The 21,196-nt window shown below is 46.7% G+C and overlaps 1 protein-coding gene across 2 annotated transcripts in view; it reads right to left on the bottom strand.

Moving 5' to 3' along the window:
* The window catches only part of LOC139228229 (uncharacterized), an 88,584-nt gene that overhangs the window by 12,117 nt on the left and 55,271 nt on the right, over positions 1 to 21,196 (bottom strand). The window contains exons 5-6 of one of the 2 annotated variants that reach the window (XM_070859406.1): positions 2,004 to 2,143; positions 1,650 to 1,708 (exon numbers count right to left, since the gene is read on the bottom strand). In XM_070859406.1, coding sequence (XP_070715507.1) covers positions 1,694 to 1,708; positions 2,004 to 2,143 — 155 coding nt within the window. In that variant the 3' untranslated portion in view covers positions 1,650 to 1,693. Of the gene's footprint in view, positions 1 to 1,649; positions 1,709 to 2,003; positions 2,144 to 21,196 lie in introns of those variants that run through there. The other variant, XM_070859405.1, reaches the window with a different exon arrangement.

The raw sequence follows: 21,196 nt of genomic DNA on the forward strand, positions 1-21,196 counted from the left end.
TTGGTAGGATATGCCATTTGAAGATGGATTCACTTACCTTGACAATTCGTGTCAGATCATTAAACTTCTTCCTGCATTGCATCCATGTTCCTTGCATTGACCTCCGCCACTACTTGTTCCCACTGCCTCCTGAATATATGTCTGGAGGGCCTCCTGCCTCACATCCTTCGAATGCAGGTTGTCTCTCCTTCTTTTCACCTCTTCCACAAAGTCCTCCAGTGCATTGTCTGAAAATGTTGTTGCTCGCTCTCTCACATGTTCAGCCATTGCTCAAACATCACAGCCCAAATTTACTTTTGAAAAAACTCCCATCATTTCTTACTGCTGCAATGCACCTCCCCTTTAAGAGGTGCAGGCTGCTCGATATTGGGCCCCTTGCTGATGCGTGCAACCAATGAGCAGCGTGGGGAGCATTGGCTGCATTCAGCAATCATTTAGTGTACTGCCTGCAACACAATGAATGGGCACAGGTTAAGTGCATGCCACAATCCCCACACCCATTTTCGGGGTTTAGCCGACCTTCCTTGGCCAAATGAACACTGGCATGTGCATGTTATCTATATAGCAATGCATACTTTCTGGGCTATCGCTATTATTTTACAATGTCATTTATCATTTTTCAAAAGGACATTGGGCTAGAAATGGCGTAGTGCCCCGTTTGGGGCGATAACTTTTGTGGTAGCGCTACGCAAGTGAAGCCGTCGTGAACTAAATCAAGCGCCACCATTTCCCTTGGAGTGCTAAAGCCGGCAAGAGGGCCAGTAGTAGTGGTGCACAATGTCGAGTGCAGCACTGCTGGGATCCGAGGCTCCTTCCCTCCCTTAAAGAGAAGGGCCATTGCTGCAGGCTCTGCATTACAACGATGTCCCTTGTCGACAACGGCAGCCGCGATCCACGACGAGTGCAGAGCTGATCAATCGTGACAGAGCAAATTGGGGGGAAAAAAATCACCAAAGGACCCCAAACAAATTTTTTAATTAGCTGAGCGGCATTACCATTAAATACCGCTCCCCAAGTGGCCGGCCTCCTGCAGCCGCCAGTGTTGACGCCCGGCAATGCTGCAGGGGGCAGATCGAAGTTCGAAACCGGGGCGCTACCAGGGTGCTGCGCAGTCAGATGACGTCACGATCACCGGGGCAAAGGAGATCGTGGAGGCTAAGGGTTACTGCCGCCGCAAACCTCCATGGCAATCTCGCAGGTGACAGTACTCTCGTCGATTGCAGAGCCAGTAGCGCACCATTATCACCCCCCCCCCCAAAGGCACTAATGTGAGGCACAAAGGAGGCCAATTTGTCCCCATTGTTTTCTCTCATGGGGTTCCAGGTGCTACAATGCACCCATTTATAGATCAAACAGCTGTTTCACTTGTTTCTATTCTTTTTGAGTGGAATTTCAGTCTAAAGGGGTTGTATCGAGATGGAAATTGACAGCTATATTTAAGAATAGATCACCATTTTTCAGTAATATTTCTAAAGAGTTTGAGAGAATTAATTTTTTCTCAGATTTAAAACTCCAAAAATATTAACATGTAACTCATAGACTGACTACCAGCGCTGGAAATCCAGAATGGATATTCTCTACATTCTTAGTCACAACCAAAAAATTGATTGGTAGCTCTAAAAATAAATAATCATTTCAAACTTTATATTACTGTAGGTCAGTTGACACTGCACTAAGGAGTTTTTTGGCAGGATCAGTCCCTCTGTTTCTGTAAAAAAATAAAGGTGTGCTTTAAAAAACAAACTTGGCAAAGCATTCCTTGCCCAGAACACTATTCCACCACTGGTGTCCCAGTGCAAGTTCACATTCCAGGACTAATATTTCAAATATGTCTTTTTATTATTTTAGGTTTTTTTCAAGTAGCTTTACAGATTTGTAATGATAATTGTGATTGGTGATGCAATGATGACATTATACCACTAAACAGGTCACTATGCATTGCTTGCAAAACATTTTATGAGTTGACTGAATATTTTATGAATTGGACAATCCTGATTCAATACCTGCTCACGAAGGATTCCAGCATCTTTCAGTGTTGAATCTGATCTTTGGAGCAGACTGGTCTCATCATTCAAACCTTTCTTCCACAGCCGAACCTCATTCTGAACATCAAGCATTTTTTTTATTTCCATTTCAACAAAACCTGTTCAAACATAGTTAACATTTTATCTGCAGTGATTGGCATATTGAAATGAATTTTACAAAAGTAATCACTTTAAATAACGTGATCTTGTTTTATTTTTTATTTTTGAGTTGTTCAATGACGTCATGACATCAATGAAAGCAACCCAACTGCATTATATATTCAACAACAAAAACTTGTATTTATATAGCTCCTTTAATGTAGTGAAACATCCCAAGGCGCTTCACAGGAGTATTATGAGATAAAAATTTGACATCGAGTTGCATAAGTAGAAATTATCACAGGTGACCATAAGCTTGGTCAAAGAGGTAGGTTTTAAGGAGCGTCTTGAAGGAGGAAAGAGATATAGAGAGGCGGAGAGGTTTAGGCAGGGAGTTCCAGAGCTTGGGGCCTAGGTAGCAGAAGCACAGGCACCTATGGTTGAGCGATTATATAAGCAAGTAAATTGATGTTAAATAAATTCATCGCTCAAAAAATAAATCTGGAAATAGGCAACACATTTTGAAAGCAAGCTAATAAATCAATTGTTAATGTTTATTAACAAAACTGGCTGCTTGATTTTCCATGGTGTTGAAACATATAGCTCGACTAGTCAATGCATTTGGTTTGTGCCAAAGATTTACCTCATTTCAGTTTTCTAGTTTCATATTTACAAAAGAATCTCAATTTTGAAAGAATGACAAAATCATAGTTTAAATGGTCAACGGCCATTATGCACCGAGACAAAAATTGGAATTGCTAGTTCCTCCCTCTAGTTTGAATAGATTTCTATACTGTGACAAACGTATGCAGGAAGCTTGGCCTATGGGACAATTGACCGGAGAGCTTCAAGTTCCAACAAGGTAGTAGCTTTTAAATGGCTGTGGTGTGCCTTCACAGATAAGGTTGTGGTGGTGCAGAAAAGTTGAGCAATTGCTCACAACACTACAAAGGCGAAGTGTGAGAAAAAGTGCTTCTTTTGATACTGAAGAGTTAAATGTCTACTGCAGGAGGTGCACCACAGGAGGGTGACATTATGTGTTGCTGAAGTAAAGATTCAGGTGCAAGCTGAATGAATTGAGGTCACCAAACAAGTCAGGTGCAGTTACCCAGAACCCTGAGGAAGTAAATGAAGAAGAATTTCACTGGTACCAAGAAGGCACAATTAAATGTTCTTACTTTAATGCATAATTCTTGTGGGCCCATCGAGCATGGCACAAATCTAAATTGGCAACTGTTGTACCATTTAAAACAACCACTGCCCTTTTACATGCCATCTTTTATTGCAACAAAGCGGCAAGGCACAGTTTTCTTGCAGATGGAGGTGGCCACCAAAGAACAGCAAGCCATTGCCCAGACTTCGAGTGCAAGGCACTCCTCTGCTATTGGCGGGGGGGGGGGGGGGGGGGAAGTGGAGCCCGCAGTGACGGCTGCAGAAAATAGCCCTTATACGCTAACAAGCATCCACCCAGTGTTTCCTCTGCTTCAAATAATGTGGGCACTGTGGACAGATGCAAAACAAAGAGCCGTCCCTGTTCCAGATGTTGCCTGCAAGTCACCTAATCTATTACAGGTGGTGCAGCTCTGTAAGAGATTCTTTTGTGAAGCACAGACAGTGGGAACAGGTCTTCTCTGTTGTGTCCAGGTATGTTTAGAGGAGTATATCAACACGACTCCGGGGGCATTGACAGGAGCAGCTGAAATGCCTCAGATGTCATTGCACCTGCATCTGTTGTCCCTCATGAACTCCTTTTCCTCAGTTAAATCATGCAGTGCAATCGGAACCCCCCAAAGGAATACCTATCCTCGACAATTTTCCTGGCAGCAGCAACTAAAAAATATTGAAAGGATATAACAATCAATGCAAGCAGGAAGGGTATGTTTGAGTAGTTAGTGAACTTTTCCACTCCAGCAGTCTGCGCACCTGGTATTCCATATAGCACTGTATGTACGTTTCAAATAATTTATATCATAAAGCAGAATGCAAAAACACGAGAATCAGAGAACAATTGTGGTTTTAAAATACCCTTTTAAAATTGTGATTCAAGTATTTTAGATTATTGTACAACATTGCTGCTGCAACTTTCTTTTGAAAGATAAATAAAATATAAAATAGAAAGTAAATATTACATTTTCAAATTGAGGTCAGTGAACCAATGTTGCCTTTATTTATTTTTGATTGCACAGCCTCTTTAACGGGCTGCATGGCCCATGCAAACATCTGCGCATGCGCAGTTTTCCGATTGTAAAGCCAGCCAGTGGTCTGCGCGGGACCGCTAGTCATTGCGGGAACATTGCAATGAAGTCCAGGGGCTCCCTGAGGCATCAGATTCCTGATTCATTCTGTATTTAGCTGATTTCACAAGATCCTGAAAATTATGGATGAGGAAGGCTATTTGGTCCATCTTAATTCATCCATCCAGAGAGATTCTAAAGCTCCCCCATTTCAGCATACAACCATTTTGTAAAATATTCCATAGTTATCACCTCCACTATTTCTGGAAGTCTGGAGGAAAAGCAATGTGCGAGGAGGACATAAAAAATCTTCAAAAGGACATAGACAGGCTAAGTGAGTGGGCAAAAATTTGCAGATGGAGTAAAATGCTGGAAAGTGTGAGGTCATGCACTTTGGCAGAAAAAAAATCAAAGAGCAAGTTATTATTTAAATGGAGAAAGATTGCAAAGTGCTGCAGTACAGCGAGACCTGGGGGTACTTGTGCATGAAACACAAAAGGTTAGTATGCAGATACAGCAAGTGATCAGGAAGGCCAATGGAATCTTGGCTTTTATTGCAAAGGGGATGGAGTATAAAAGCAGGGAAGTCTTGCTACAGTTATACAGGGTATTGGTGAGGCCACACCTGGAATACTGCGTGCAGTTTTGGTTTCCATATTTACGAAAGGATGTACTTGCTTTGGAGGCAGTTCAGAGAAGGTTCACTAGGTTGATTCCGGAGATGAGGGGGTTGACTTATGAGGAAAGGTTGAGTAGGTTAGGCCTCTACTCATTGGAATTCAGAAGAATAGGTGATCTTATCGAAACATATAAGATTATGAGGGGGCTTGACAAGGTGGATGCAGAGAGGATGTTTCCACTGATGGGGGAGACTAGAACTAGAGGGCATGATCGTGGAATAAGATGCCGCCCATTTAAAATAGAGATGAGGAGAAATTTCTTCTCTTAGAGGGTTGTAAATCTGTGGAATTCACTGCCTTAGAGAGCTGTGGAAGCTAGGACATTGAATATATTGAAGACAGAAATACAGTTTCTTAAATGATAAGGGGTTAAGGGGTTATTGGGAACGGGCAGGTAAATGGAGCTGAGTCCATGATCCGATCAGCCATGATTTTATTGAATGGCGGAGCAGGCTCGAGGGGCCATATAGCCTACTCCTGTTCCTATTTCTCATGTTCTTATGTTTATATGTTCTATTCCATTCACTGATCACTCTTTGTATCAAAGGATTTCCTGATCTTTTACTCGTTTGAACCAGTGTCTCGCTATTTAATTTAAGGTAATATTTTACCTTTTCCAGTGCCCTAACTATGGGCTCAATTTTCCCGGGTCATTTGCGCCATTTTTTCTGGCATAATTATTTAATTCAAAGTTTCCCCTGGAATCTGTGTCGGTGTAACTGCTTTAGTTACGATTTTTCTACATTAGGTTTTTTTGACGTCATGTCTGCGCCAGTTTTCAGCATTCTTCGCAGTTTGCCCAAAATGTCGTATCTTAGGTCAGCACATTGAAAAATCGGTGCTAAAAGACGCCATTGGTTATCATCAAAGATTTTGGAGGGAGTCTCTAACACTTGAAATATCCATAATGAAGTTCAACTTTTTTTACCTTTCAACCGAGAACATGGAAGTTTCTTGGATTTCTGAAGTTTTCATTTTTATTTTACTCACACGCCACCACCGAACGTCTTCAAGCAGGTCTGGAGGGGGGTCGTAGCATCGGCCATCAGAATTAGCCCTGCACCCAGACACAAGGGCTTGGGGCTCGGTTGGAAAACAAGCCCGCGGGGGAAGGGGGGGGTGGGGGAGGCAGGGCGGGAGAGAAGTGGCGATTGGAAGGCTTCTGCACTGAGCCCGGGGAGGGAGGTGCCGATTGGAAGGCTGCTGCACTTGGCACAAGACTGCAATGAGTTTGGGGGAGGGGGGGAGAAGGGGAGAAGTCACAAGACTGCAGTGAGTTGGGGGGGGGGAGGGGGAAAGTCACAAGATCTGGGTGTGGTCCATCTATACAGACCTTGGGGAAAGAGAACAAATAACCTGTCCTGCCTGCCTTCCTGAACTTCTTGCAAAGGTAAAATTTAACAATGGGGGCAATACTGACACTGCCATACCTTGTGCGAGCCTTTTGCATGATAGTGCTACGTAGGAGACAATTGATTCGACGTCATCGTATGAAGAACATCAGAGCCCGTAGGGTGCTGGGCAGGAGGCCTTACCCATGTCGGGTATATTGAGACAGGCATTCGTACCTGCACCTGAGTGATGCAGACTGTGTCAGAAGGCTGCGTTTCCGCAAAGAGGTTGTAACTGAGATCTGTGAGTTGGTGAAAGCAGACCTGCAACCTAGAAGCGTCAGGAGGACTGCTTTGTCAGTTGAAGTGAAGGTTACAGCTGCACTTTCATTCTATGCTTCCGGATCATTTCAAGTTACAACTGAGGATGTGTGCGCCATCTCTCAACATGCAACACATGTCTGCATTCGGCAGGTGACTGCTGCACTATATGCCCGGAGGAATGACTACATAAAGTTCCCCATGACTGCCCAAGCAATGCGTGACAGGGTTGTGGGCTTCTCCAGGATTGCTGGCTTCCCAAAGTTACAGGGCTGCTTTGATTGTACCCACATCGCCTTGCACAGATATGGAACAGAAAAGGCTTCCACGCCATTAATATACAGCTCGTGCGTGACGACATGCATCGTATCATGTCAGTCGATGCAAGATATCCTGGGAGCAACCATGATGTGTTCATCCTACACGAGAGCATTATATCTGCCTTGGTTCAGCAGCAGCCAGAAGGGCAGAGCTGTCTACTGGGAGACAAAGAGTACAGCCTCGCCACCTGGCTCATCACGCCCCTACGGGTAACCCGAATGGAAGCTGACCGGGAATACAACATGTCGCACATTGCGATGCGCAGCATCAAAGAGATGACCACTGGCATCTTGAAACAGCGTTATTTGAAAAATTGCTACTTGCTACACTCCCCTGAGATTGTCGGCCTGTTCACTGTTGTGTGCTGCATGTTGCATAACTTAGCCATCATGAGGCAGCAGCACCTGCGATGAGAGTGGCTGATGATAATGATGAGGAAGATGCAGATGACGAGGAGGACTAGGATGAGGACGAGGAAGCCATGCAAGTACCTGAACCCGAAGAACAACGGCGGAGGATGGTGGGCCATCGCGCCCCTTTAACGATTGCTCGAGCCTTGCGCCAGCAGTTCATCCGTGAACGCTTTGCTGCCTGAAGGCTCAGCGACAACTATTCCACATGGACGATGTTTACTGTTTGGACCTGTTCCGTAATGTTGTGTTGTGTTAATGGAACAAATGATGGAAATGATTCTTGTTTACTTCAAACGTTGTGTTAATTATCGAACAAATAATAGAAATTATTCTTCTTGAGTTCCAAAAGTTGTGTTAATAATGGAACAAATATTGAAAATGATTAATGTAAAATATATTTTATTCAAAAGTTTAACAAACAATTCTTTGTACTTAACTTTAATAAAATTATTCTTGTATCAAACTTTAAAGTTTTCAGTTACGATCACTTACAAACTTTAAGATCATTTACAAACTCTAAGATCACTTAAAAACTTTAAGATCACTTACTAACTTTTAAACTTGTAAATTTACATAACTTACAAAAATCTTTTAATTTGAGAACAACATTTACAACAGTAACAATAATAGTAACAACAACAACAGCAGCAGCAGCAAAGAAAGGCTGCACCTATCTCTCCTCCACTTTATTCTAAGACCACCCGCCACGCTTGTTCTTGGTGAGTCCACCACCCATGCCCACAGGCACAGTGTTTCTGGGGTTGGTACCAAGCTTATTCTTTCTAACACCTCAGGTAGTGTGCACCTGTTGAGTGGGTGGGGCGGGGGGGAGGGGGGGTGATGTGGGGGGACAGCGGCGGCAATGTGGAGGGCCCATGCGGCAATGTGGAGGGCCCGGCTTGGAGCTCTTCAAGAGACTGGTGTGGGGGTTGAAGTGGGAGAGCCAGTTGATTCTGTCAATGGGCGCGTGGTCTGTCCGTGTTCCCTTATTGCAGCAGCTAATTCCAACATGCTGTCCCTCATGCGTCCTGACAGTGTCTCAATGACCTGCAACATTCCCTCCCTCATGGCCACTATTCCCTCACTGATGGTCTCGGACATCATTCCCATTTCTCGTGTCATTACTGTTACTTCTCCCGACAGTCCCGCTACCTCATCACTCACCCCACTGATGGCGTCCAGGAGTGATCGGGTAAGGTCAATGCTCTCCAAACTCAATGACATCATCTGAACCACATCTGTTAGATCCTGCACCTCAGGAGAGCGCGGTCAAGCTCTCCTTCCCCTCCTTCCCACGGGTGTGGCTCACACCCCACCACTGGGACCCGCAGCCTCGGAAGGTGGGGCCCTGGGTGTGCCTTGCTGCACCACACCACTGGGACCCGCAGTCTCGGACGTTAGGAACCCATGGAATGTCCCACCAACACTCAAACCACTAGTCACGGAAGGGGCTGGCACTTCAATGGGCGGCACCTTCATTACCAAAGTCAGTAAAACAGTGGGAGCTTCATCCATCTCCATCCCCTCCCCCTTCGCTCCAGCTCCCCCTCATCCCCATGCTCTTTGTCTGGAGGGTGGGATTGTAAGATGTTTTCCTCTTCAGGCTCATCCTCATCTGAATCTTCTTCTGCATCGTCAGGTTGGCCTCAAGTTCTGCAAAATATAACAGAACACAGACAAATGGTTAGCAGCAGAGGAGGGGGCAGGGTGGGTGGCATGAGTAGGCTCACACAGGGCAGGCAGCAGGCTGATTTAAAGGACCACGATGAATGATAGAACATTGCATCAACCGAAGCGTAGCTAATGGAGACATCCCCAGGAACCAAAGCATGGCTAGCCTGTGCAGTACTTAACATTTAGCAAAGCCAGACTGTGGAATTTGCAGGACTTACCCTCTCCCTCGAGTGTGGGCCCAGCTTGTGCAGTGGTGGTTGATTTTCTCCAGGCAGGACCCATCAAAGCAGCGACCCTCTCTTCCAAGGGTGTCAGTATCTGCAGATTTGCTGGGCCTCCTCCTGTTCGAGTTCTTTCCCTTTTATTCTGTGCCACCTTCCTCTGCAAAGATGAAAATGTAACTTTTTAGAGAGGGTGTCTTTCTGCTGGGTGGGACATATACAGCTGGTCACATTTACAATTGCAAATCCATTGAATAAATGAAAATATTACTTACACTAACTGCTTGACCAAGGTCCTGCCATTTCTTTTTACACTGGCCTCCCCATCTCATGGTGGTCACCATTGTGCAGTAATCTTCTGAAACTTGGTTCCAGGGTTTCTTCATTTCTTTGCGTGGAACTTTTATGTGACCTCTGCTGGTGTCCAGCTCCTGCCACCTGCTCTCAATCACAGTAACTAGTGCCTCCACTTCATCTTGTAAGAAATTCTTGGTCCTTGCACCATGTTGCATCTTGTATTGCTGCAGCTCCGATTTTTCCAATGTTCTCACACAGCACTCCTTCTCACACAACTGGATCTTTAAAAATGGCCGATTGCCAACCCGAAGCTGTACTGCGCATGCGCGTCCATTGATATAACGTCATAAACTTCTTTTTTTTTGTCGCACATGCGCAGAAGGTGCGGCATCGTTTTTTTCGGTGCAGACAGCAGGCTCCATCCTCCGAAGTGACTGGACACGCTGCGCGGCGCCAAATTCGAATTATACATCGGGGAATGTCGGCAAAATATTTCTGGCGCATTTCTAGAAAAACAGGCGTAACTTTGGCAATACGCCAGAAAACGGGCTTGAGGAAAATTAAGCCCTATATTATAAACTCCTCTCAGACATCTCCTTTCCAGGCTGAAAAGCTCACATCACTCGTATTTCCTCATAGCTCGTCACTTTAATTTAGTGGTCAACCTCATGGCTCTTCCCTGTCCTTCCTCTAGCACTTCCTCCAGTGCCTCAGTGACTGGAACTAGATACAGTGCTCAAGGAACAAACACGATACAGTTTGGTCACAACTTGCTCTGACTTATATTCTGCTATACTGGCTATGTAGTTCAATATGCTATTGGTTTTGTCGACTACTACTGTGCATTGAACAGTTTGAACATTGAGTCAATGAAGGCTCTTTAGGTCTCTTTCGGCTTAGCTACATCAGCACCATTCATGAGGTATGTGTGCCATCCAGTTTTGTCTCCAATGTGCAATATTTTTTACAGTGGTCTGCATTAAGTTTCATTTGTCATAGGCCTGCCTTCTTACACATTATACTCAAATCATTCTGTAATTTCTAATCTGCCTCCTCCAAATTCACTGCCACCTAACAACCACCATCCCTGCAACCCACATCTCCCCACCACCTGCCCAGCCCCTCATTTTTGGATCGTCTGCAAATTTGACCACTTTACATTGAGTTTCAGAATCTAAGTCATTTATGTAAATTTGAAAAAATTCTGGTTCTAACACTGAGCTGTGGGGCACACCATTTAATACTTACTGCCATCCCAACATTACTCACCTAACAAGGATTTGTTTTCTACTCTTCAATCAAATTCTTATCTATTCACAAGGTTTACCCATAATTCCGACACCTTTGAGTAAAACTAATAGCCTTTGTGTGGAACTTCGTCAAATGCCTTTTGAAAGTCTAGGTTGCCACGTTGTAGGGCTTTGCACAATCCACTTGTGTGGTCACTTCCTCAAAGAAGTCGAGGAGGTTGGTCAGGCAGGACCGTCCCCTTTTTAATTCATGCTGACTACATTTTCCTAGATTATTATTAATCAATGTCATCATTTTACATTGAGTAAGACTAATGAGTCATAGTTGCCTCTTGCTGTTTTGTTCTGCTGTTTGAATACCGGTAACACATTAGCATGTTTCCAATCTACTGGTATCTCCCCAGTTTTCAATGACTCTTGCACAATAATGATCAGTGCCTCACAGATCACCCGTGTCTTTTTTAGAACTATGGGATAAATACACTGACAGGTCATTTCCATCTCTATATAATAATAATGGATTCTTTAATCATAGTACGTGTCTTCCCCCAACACATGAACAAACACATACATTAAAATATCAGCATCAAGTAGAGGAGCATGACTCACAGCTCAGTAGAAACTAGTGCCTCCACGGTAAAGCAATTAGGGCCCGTGGTGTAAGTGCCAGGAAATGCCTGACAGGTACCTCCACTGCTGATCCCACCAAACCCTCTGGGTTCCCTAATCTTCATTTTTCTGGAGGCTGCCTGCACAATGAGCACATGTTGGACACCTACCAAGAAAAGGCGATACTAGAAAGCCACTCTGAGGTTGTCAGTACCACCAGCACCGAAGGTTAAAGTTTGTGGCTCTCAAGGAAGCCAAAAAAGTTAAGTAATTAATGGAAAAATGTTGGGGCCAAACCTGGGCCCACATGTGAACCCCACATCTGCCAGCCAAAAGAGGATAGACCTTGTTTCTTCCACCAAGTTAGGAGGTACAGTAAGTTGTGTGCATGTGAAGAGAACATTACAAAGGGACATAGACAGAGTAAGTGAGTGGGCAAAATTATAACAGATGGAGTTCAACCACAGTGAGGTCATCCGCCTTAGATCTGAGAAAGTCAAATCGGAATAGTTCCTTAAAGGCGAGAGACTAGGGGCTAGAACCTTTTTTGCATGCTTAACGCCCACTTAACGCCCATTTTACCGCTGAAATGACATATAACACCCATGTATCGCCCATTTTGGCACAAAATGGAAACTGACGGGCATTTTAGGAAACTTATCGGCGAGCGTTACTTTCCCCTTGTGCTTAATGCTGGGAAAAAATATTATCGGCCACCCACTTTTTTGGGACGGAATCATCAGAATGGGCGAAATCAAAGCCCATAATATTGCCCAGTGTTACTTTCCACTCGAAATTAATGCCGAGATTCAATAATACCGCCCTCCCACTTTTTTTTTGAGCAAAGAGCACATTTGGCGAAAATAACGCTCAGGAGATCACTCACCGTCACTTTCAACATCTCGCACAAGATCGCCCAGAATATCGCTTGCCCAAAAAACTGCCCAGAAAAGTGGAACTGTTCTGAACGAACGCCAGCTGTGTAGCTGGCATTTTTAAAATGGAGGGTGGTTTCATTCAAAAGGCTGCCTCAACTTCGGGGGAGTTTGCATTGACTCTGGAGTTCTTCTCAGGTGAAGTGAACATCTCAACAGACATATTTTCAGACTCTGGACTATTGGGGCATATTTTAGTGAGGAAATCGTTGCTTCTGATTAATATACTTTCAATGCAATGGGGCCACCAAACAATAACTGTGCTTAAGTAGCGCTACAGATGTCTTGACCACTCAGGAGGGGAGCTACAAAACAACCCTGAGCAAGTAGGTAAATTCGTGGTCATGTGCTCGATGCTGCACAACCTGGCTATCAGGAGGGGCCAAGAATTGCCAGAAGGGACTGATGCTCCACCTCAGGAGAGAAAGGAAGAGGACGACGAGGGGCTGGACACTGACCTAGAGCCAGACAATCAGGCTGGCTATGCAACCATGCCCACGACTCCCTCCAGACTACAGGAAAGGACCCATGGTGGCTAAATAGCTGCAAGACTCTTACGCGAGGAGCTGATATCTGAACGATTTGCCTGAAAGAGCTTTGATGTGAGTGACAACGCTGACATACTGTTGTATGTGTGCAGCTCAGACATCAATGGTGCCCATCATCTTGGTGCCAGTTAAAGTTTACGTTGATTGATGTTAAGTTGTATTTAACCCTTTCATGTTAAGGAATAACCAGTGTGTAACGGTGCAGCTCTCTGAGACAATGCACAACAAGTTTATATTCAATAACAAAAATTTTCTACCAACATGAGTCTGAAATCCTAAGTATCACAGCCAACAACACCCAACCACCGCCCACACCCCACTTTTTCCACCATTGACATTAATCAAATGTTTATGTCTAGCAACAAGAATAAAAAGACAAAGCAGGAGGGTAGTCCCCAGCCCCCATACATTACAACAAATTGCACACACGCAGATGGAGATATAACACAGCCATCACCTGCAGACATGCACCTCACTTTTGTTCCCCCCTCCCCTTCTTTTCCCCATCTCTACCCCTTCCCCTCCTCGTTCCACGGCACCTGGCCGAGGAGCTCCTCAGGCGGTGCCTCATTGGGGGGGATGAAGGCAGATGCAATCGTTGCACGGGTACGGGACTGGGGGATGCCGAGAGGGCAACATTCTCTGATGCAGAAGCAGGATCTAGGTCCTTGCTCTCATCTATCGTTCGCAGTGGTGGTGAGACACCTAGGGCTGGAGTGCCATGCTCGGGGAGCACTGGGAGCCCTGTGCCAGCAGTGTTCCTGGCTATCACATCCAGGGACTCCGCCATCTGCGGAATGTACTCGGTCATGGTGGCCAGCTGTCGGGATATGCCCCCCAATGCTTCAATGAGCTGGTCATTGTTGTGTATCTGTAAAGCATGCACTCCCATGTTCCGCCACCAGGGAGCTCATCCCCTGAAGTCCCAAGGGATTCCAGCATCCCTTGGGAGCACTGTACATAAGCTGGCCCCTAAGGCCTGTTCCTCTCTCTGGAGTGTCTTATTAAAGACTGAGGTCACTGTTACTTTAACCTCCCTGTGTGCAGCCTCATCCGTGTTAGGAACACAATAACTGGCAACGACAATACGAATCCAACGCAAAGATGCAGCAAACTTTGGGCATCCTGGAGAAGTTCTCGGAGAGTGAGGACTGGGAAGCCGATGTTGAACGGTTAGACCAGTACTTTGTAGCCAACGAGCTGGATGGCGAAGGAAGCGCTGCAAAAAGGAGAGCGGTCCTCCTCACAGTCTACGGGGCACCGACCTACAGACTCATCAAGAATCTTTTGGCTCCGGTGAAACCCACAGATAAGTCGTATGAGGAGCTGTGTACACTGGTTCGGGAGCAGCTTAACCCGAGGGAGAGCGTGCTGATGGCGAGGTATCGGTTCTACACTTGCTAGCGATCTGAAGGTCAGGAAGTGGCGAGCTACGTCGCCGAGCTAAGGTGACTTGCAGGACAATGTGAGTTTGATGGCTACCTGGAGCAAATACTCAGAGACTTTTTTGTACTGGGCATTGGCCACGAGACCATCCTACGAAAACTTTTGACTGTAGAGACACCGACCCTCAGTAAGGCCATTGTGATAGCACAGGCGTTTATGTCCACCAATGATAACACCAGACAAATCCTCAGCACACAAGTGCTAGCAATGTTCATAAATTAACTGGAACTGTATTTGCGAGCAGAAATGTACAGGGCAGAACCCACGATTCTGCAACTGCCAGCAGGCCTCAGGCGACCCAGATGACTCAGAGTCCCCAACAAAGGATGAATGCAAGGCAATTCATACCTTGTTGGCGTTGTGGAGACTTCCATTCAGCCTATTCATGCCGCTTCAAAGGGTATGTTTGCAAGAGCTGTGGAACAATGGGGCACCTCCAACGAGCTTGCAAACGAGCTGCAAGCTCTGCAAAACCTGCTAACCACCACGTGGCAGAGGAAGATCGGTCCATGGTGGATCAAAGCAATTTCAAGCCTCAGAGAGAGGAGGCAGATGCTGAAGAACACGGGGTGCACACATTTTCGACGAAATGTCCACCTATAATGCTAAACGTAAAATTGAATGGCTTATCTGTAGCCATGGAACTGGACACTGGCGCTAGCCAATCCATCATGAGTAAAAAGATGATTGAGAGACTCTGGAGCAACAAGGCATTCAGACCAGCGCTGAGCCCCATCCACACGAAACTGAGAACGTACACCAAAGAGCTTATCACTGTCCTGGGCAGCGCCATGGTCAAGGTCACCTATGAGGGCACGGTGCACGAACTGCCACTCTGGATTGTCCCGGGCGATGACCCCACACTGCTTGGAAGGAGCTGGCTGGGCAAAATCCGCTGGAACTGGGATGACATCCGAGCGCTATCACATGTCGATGAGGCCTCATGTACCCAGGTTCTTAACAAATTTCCTTCCCTTTTTGAGCCAGGCATTGGAAACTTTTACGGGGCGAAGGTGCGGATCCACTTGGTCCCAGAGGCATGACTTATTCACCACAAGGCGCGGGCGGTACCTCACATGATGAGGGAGAGAATGGAAATCGAGCTGGACAGGCTGCAACGCGAGGGCATCATCTCCCCAGTGGAATTCAGCGAGTGGGCCAGTCCGATTGTTCCAGTACTATAAAGTGATGGAACGTCAGGATTTGCAGCAATTCTAAAGTAACTATTATCGTTTCTCGCTACAGGACCAATACCTGCTACCTAAGGCAGACAACCTATTTGCGACGCTGGCAGGAGGCAAGGCGTTCACCAAGCTCGACCTGACTTCGGCCTGCATGACGCAGGAGCTGGAGGAGTCTTTGAAGGGCCTCACCGGCATCAACACGCACAAGGGACTGTTCACCTACAACAGTTGCCCGTTTGGAATTCGGTCGGCTGCAGCGATTTTCCAGAGAAACATGGAGAGCCTACTCAAGTCGGTACCACACAAAGTGGTCTTTCAGGACGACATATTGGTCACGGGCCGGGACACCGCCGAGCACCTACAAAACCTGGAGGAGGTTCTCCAGCGACTGGATCGCGTAGGACTGCGGCTGAAGAGGTTGAAATGTGTCTTCATGGCAACAGAAGTGGAGTTTTTGGAGAGAAAGATCACGGCGGACGGCATTCGGCCCACAGACGCCAAGACAGAGGCTATCAGGAACGCGCCCAGGCCACGGAACGTCACGGAGCTGCAGTCGTTCCTGGGACTCTTCAACTATTTTCGTAACTTCCTACCGGGGTTAAGCACCCTTTTAGAGCCCCTACATGTATTATTGCGCAAAGGTGAGAACTGGGTATGGGGAAAAAAACAAGTAATTGCTTTTGAGAAAGGCAGAAACATTATATGCTCCAACAAGCTGCTTGTATTTTATAACCCGTGTAAAAGACTTGTGCTAGCATGTGACGCATCGTCGTACGGAGTCGGGTGTGTATTACAACAAGCTAACGTTGCGGGGAAGTTGCAACCTGTCGCCTATGCTTCCAGGAGCTTGTCTGAGGCCGAGAGGGCCAACAGCATGATTGAGAAAGAGGCATTAGCGTGTGTGTGTTCGGGATTTTAAAAAATGCATCAGTACCTGTTTGGCCTCAAATTTGAGCTGGAAACCGATCACAAGCCCCTCACACCCCTGTTCGCTGAAAACAAGGGGATAAATACTAATGCCTCAGCCCGCATACAAAGGTGGGCACTCGTGCTATCAGCATATAACTATATCATTCGCCATAGGCCAGGCACCGAGAGCTGTGAGGATGCTCTCAGTGGGCTACCATTGCCCACCACGGGGGTGGAAATGGCGCAGCCTGCAAACTTGTTAATGGTGGCACAGCCCGCAGACTTGTTGATGGTCATGGAAGCATTTGAAAATGATAAATCACCTGTCACGGCCCGCCAGATTAGGACTTGGACCAGCCAAGATCCTCTGCTGTCCCTAGTAAAAAACTGTACTGCATGGGAGCTGGGCCAGCATCCCCGTTGAAATGCAAGAGCCAATCAAGCCGTTCCAATGGCGAAAGGACGAGCTGTCCATTCAGGCAGACTGCCTGTTGTGGGGTAACCGCGTAGTGCTACCAAAAAAGGGCAGGGAGACGTTCATCTCGGGTCTCCACGGCACACACGCGGGTATAGTAATGATGAAAGCGATAGCCAGATCCCATGTATGGTGGCCCGGTATTGACTCTGACTTAGAGTCCTGTGTATGGCAATGCAGTGTATGTGCTCAGTTGAGCAACGCGCCAGAGAGGCACCACTAAGTTTGTGGTCCTGGCCCTCCAGACCATGGTCGAGAATCCATGTCAACTATCCGGACACGTTTCTCGGTAAAATGTTCCTGGTGGTGGTGGATGCTTTTTCAAAATGGATTGAATGTGAAATAATGTCGGGAAGCACCGCCACCGCCACCATTGAAAGCCTGAGGGCCATGTTTGCCACCCACGGCCTGCCTGACATACTGGTCGGTGACAACGGGCCATGTTACACCAGTGCCGAATTTAAAGAATTCATGACCCGTAATGGGATCAAACATGTCACCTCGGCCCCGTTTAAACCAGTCTCCAATGGGCAGACAGAGCGGGCAGTACATACCATCAAACAGAGCCTTAAACGAGTGACAGAAGGCTCACTCCAAACCCGCCTGTCCCGAGTACTGCTCAGCTACCGCACGAGACCCCACTCCCTCACAGGGGTGCCCCCGGCTGAGCTACTCATGAAAAGGACACTTAAAATCAGACTCTCGCTGGTTCACCCCAACCTCATGATCAGGTAGAGAGCAGGCGGCAGCAACAAAATGTAAATGATGGTCACGGGAAATTGATCTGAATGACCCTGTGTATGTGCTAAACTATGGACATGGTCCAAGTGGATCACGGGCACGGTGATAGCTGAAGAAGGGAGTAGGGTATTTGTAGTCAAACTGGAAAATGGACAAATTTGCAGAAAGCAGCTGGTCCAAACGAGGTTGCGGTTCACAGACTGCCCTGAACAACCCACAGCAGACACCACCTTTTTCGAGCCCACAACACACACCCAAAGGATCAACGACACCACGCCGGACCAGGAAATCGAACCCATCACGCCCAATAGCCCAGCAAGGCCAGGCTCACCTAGCAGCCCTGCAGGGCCAACAACACGCCAGCCCAGCGAGGGCACAGCCAACACACCAGAACAGACAGTTGTACCGAGGCAGTCCACCAGGTAAAGAAAGGCTCCCGACCTCCTCACCTTGTAAATAGCTTTCACTTTGACTTTGGGGGGCGGAGTGATGTTGTGTATCTGTAAATCATGCACTCCCATGTTCTGCCACTAGGGAGCTCATCCCCGGAAGCCCCAAGGGATTGGGAGCACTGTATATAAGCCGGCCCCTAAGGCCTGTTCCTCACTCTGGAGTGTCTTGTTAAAGACTGAGGTCACTGTTACTTTAACCTCCCTGTGTGCAGCCTCATCTGTGTTAGGAACACAATAGTCACCAATGTCTACAGTCCTCCTGGACAACTGTACCATCTCTCCGCTGTCATGTGGCGCTCGTGGAACAGACCTGCCGTGTCCACGAGACCTCCGCGGGGTCAGCGCCATCTTGGGAACAAATGGAGTGCCCCGTGGCGAGGTGCTTGGGGCCGGTACCTCCAGAGTGGAGGCGGGAATGACCAGAGGACCACGAGATGGCCTTGGGATGGAATGGCTTCTGGAGTGTAGCGATGCAGGTTCCTCGAAGTCCACGCTGTCATCCGTGGAGAACAGACCCAGCGGATTGACGGGCGAGAATCGCAGCTCCTCAGCACCAGATGTTGGATCTTCAGGAGAATCGGGCCCTGCGCCCCCACCTTCTGGCCTCTGTGGTCTTGCCTTGGGACGTGTTGCTGGCTGAGCTACAAAACACAAATGAGGTTATTAGAGGAGAAGGGGGTGCTAGGGTCACAAGGTGAGTCCAGCGCTACACACAGCATATGCATGACAAAAGCACCACCGCTCTCAAAATCATCGCAGACATCACATTTCATGACCATCAACACAGTTGCATTCCAATGATTTTCATTAGGCCATCATTATTTCTAGGACAATTTTAGAAATCATCTATTATATATGATTGTTCGGATATGAGTGGGTGTGTCATCTATTGACTTCACATCACACAATGGTGTAAGTTTTACTCATGTGGCATCACTTCAGGGTCTGCAGATGCATCCGTGGCTGTCCGGGTGTGCTTTCCCACGAGTGTGAGCACCCGCTCCCCCATCTCAGTGATGTCGCTGGGGACTGGTCGCTTCCCACCCCCACCCGTTCGCCTCTGCACGGACCTCATCGTCGATAGCTTCTTATATAGAAGGTGACAGGACGACATGGCATGAGATCATTGCATGGTATCATTGTTATGTCCTGTCACAGAGACTGATACAACACATAACCGACAGATGTAATCATGATTATTATGAAAATGATCATTCTTCACCTAAAGACATATGCTGTGACCGCAGGCATTGAGTAAAACATTCCCGTTAAAAGTGAAAGGCCTCACATCTGATGATAGTCACTCATGACTGTTACAAGTCAAATTATATAAATACATAAGTACATGTAAATCAATATAATACTTACTCTTGCGGATCCCACAAGGTCATTCGATCATTTGCGGCATTGGTTGCCCTCACGAACCTCGTTGGTCGCCGACGAGACCACCTGTGCTCTCTCGGTCCATATCCTCTGGTAGGCCTTTGGGGTGGGCTTCCCACGCCCTCCCTGTGTCAAATCACCCCAGCGTGACTCGACCTCCTGCAGGAGGGAGGCATTTACCTCGTCCGAGAACTTCCTGGCTTTTTTGCGCCCTCCAATGTGCCCCTCTCCCATGTTACCGCTCTCTCCAGCGTCAGTCTCCACAGCGTGCTGTGATGCCTCCCTCTCTCTCTCCATTGTAGGCCAAATTCGGGCAAATATGTGGCTGGTAACAGCTAATTTTTGTTTGCCTACTTGCTGTGAAGCTCTAAAACCTCCCTCCTTCCTCCCAAAGCAGCCACACCACACCCAGACATGCCTTCAGACCCTCTGAGCTCCCTCTCTCTCTGTCTCCTCTTCTGCACATATCATGATGACCCTTGACCTCCTGAATCGCGGGAATCGAGCGTTGCCATGCCGTTGCTAAGGATGGCCACACTTTACGGCAGAAGGTCAAAAAAAATTTACGCTACTGCCCATTTCATATCGCTTGGGGCAATGGCCATTTTCAAAAATGGAGTCTCGGTCCTTTGAGAATGGGCGAGAAGCCGGCGATCTGAAAACCCTTTTTTAACGCCCACGCCAGAAATAATGCCCATTTTTGGGCGATAAGCTCAAAAGTGGAGGTTCTAGCCCTAGGAACTGTGGAGGAGCAAAAGGTAATGAAAAAAGCTAATGAAATGTTGCTCTTTATCTCAAGAGGATTGGAATTCAAAAGTGAGGAAGTGATACTTCAGTGTACAGAGCCTTGGTCAGACCCCATTTGAAGTACTGCATTCAGGTTTGGGCATGGAACCTCAGTAAAGATATATTGACCTTGGATAGGATACAATACAGATTTTCGAATAAAAACAGGACTGAGGATAAATTTGGTTTGTATTCCCTTGAGGAATTATCTAATCAAAGTAATAAAATGATTAAGGGATTCAATAGGGTAGAAACTCTTTTCTCTGGTGGGGGAATGATGGAGAAGAGGGCAAGATCTTAAAATTAGTGCTATGCCATTTTGGAGTAAAATCATAAGCACTTCTTCACATAATGGGTGGTGGAAATCAGGAACTCTCTTCCCCAAAAGGCTGTGGATACTGCGCCAATTGAAATTTTCAATACTCAGACTGATAGATTTTTGTTAGGTAAGAGGATCCAGAGATATGGAAAAAAGCAGGTAAATGGAGTTGATGTACATATCATCCATAATCCAATTGAATGGTGGAGCAGGCACTTTGGGCTGAATGGCCTAATCTTTTTCCTATGTTTCTGTTTCCAGCACACTGGCTGCCCGGCGGATTCCCGACCTTGGCTGAGGAATCTGGTAATGCTGAAACCTGTATCCTTGCTTTTATTACCAGACTCAACTATTCCAATGACTCCCTATCAGACCTCACATCTTCCACCCTCCATAAACTTGAGCTCATCTAAAACTCTACTGCCCATATTCTACGACGTACCAAGTCCTGTTCACCCATCACCCCTGTACTCGCTGACCTTCATTGGCTCCTGGTCTCGATTTTAAATTTTAGATTTTAAATTTTTCATCCTCGTGTTGCAAT

The sequence above is a fragment of the Pristiophorus japonicus genome, chromosome 17 (assembly GCF_044704955.1).
Source record: "Pristiophorus japonicus isolate sPriJap1 chromosome 17, sPriJap1.hap1, whole genome shotgun sequence".
Lineage (NCBI taxonomy): Eukaryota > Metazoa > Chordata > Chondrichthyes > Pristiophoridae > Pristiophorus > Pristiophorus japonicus.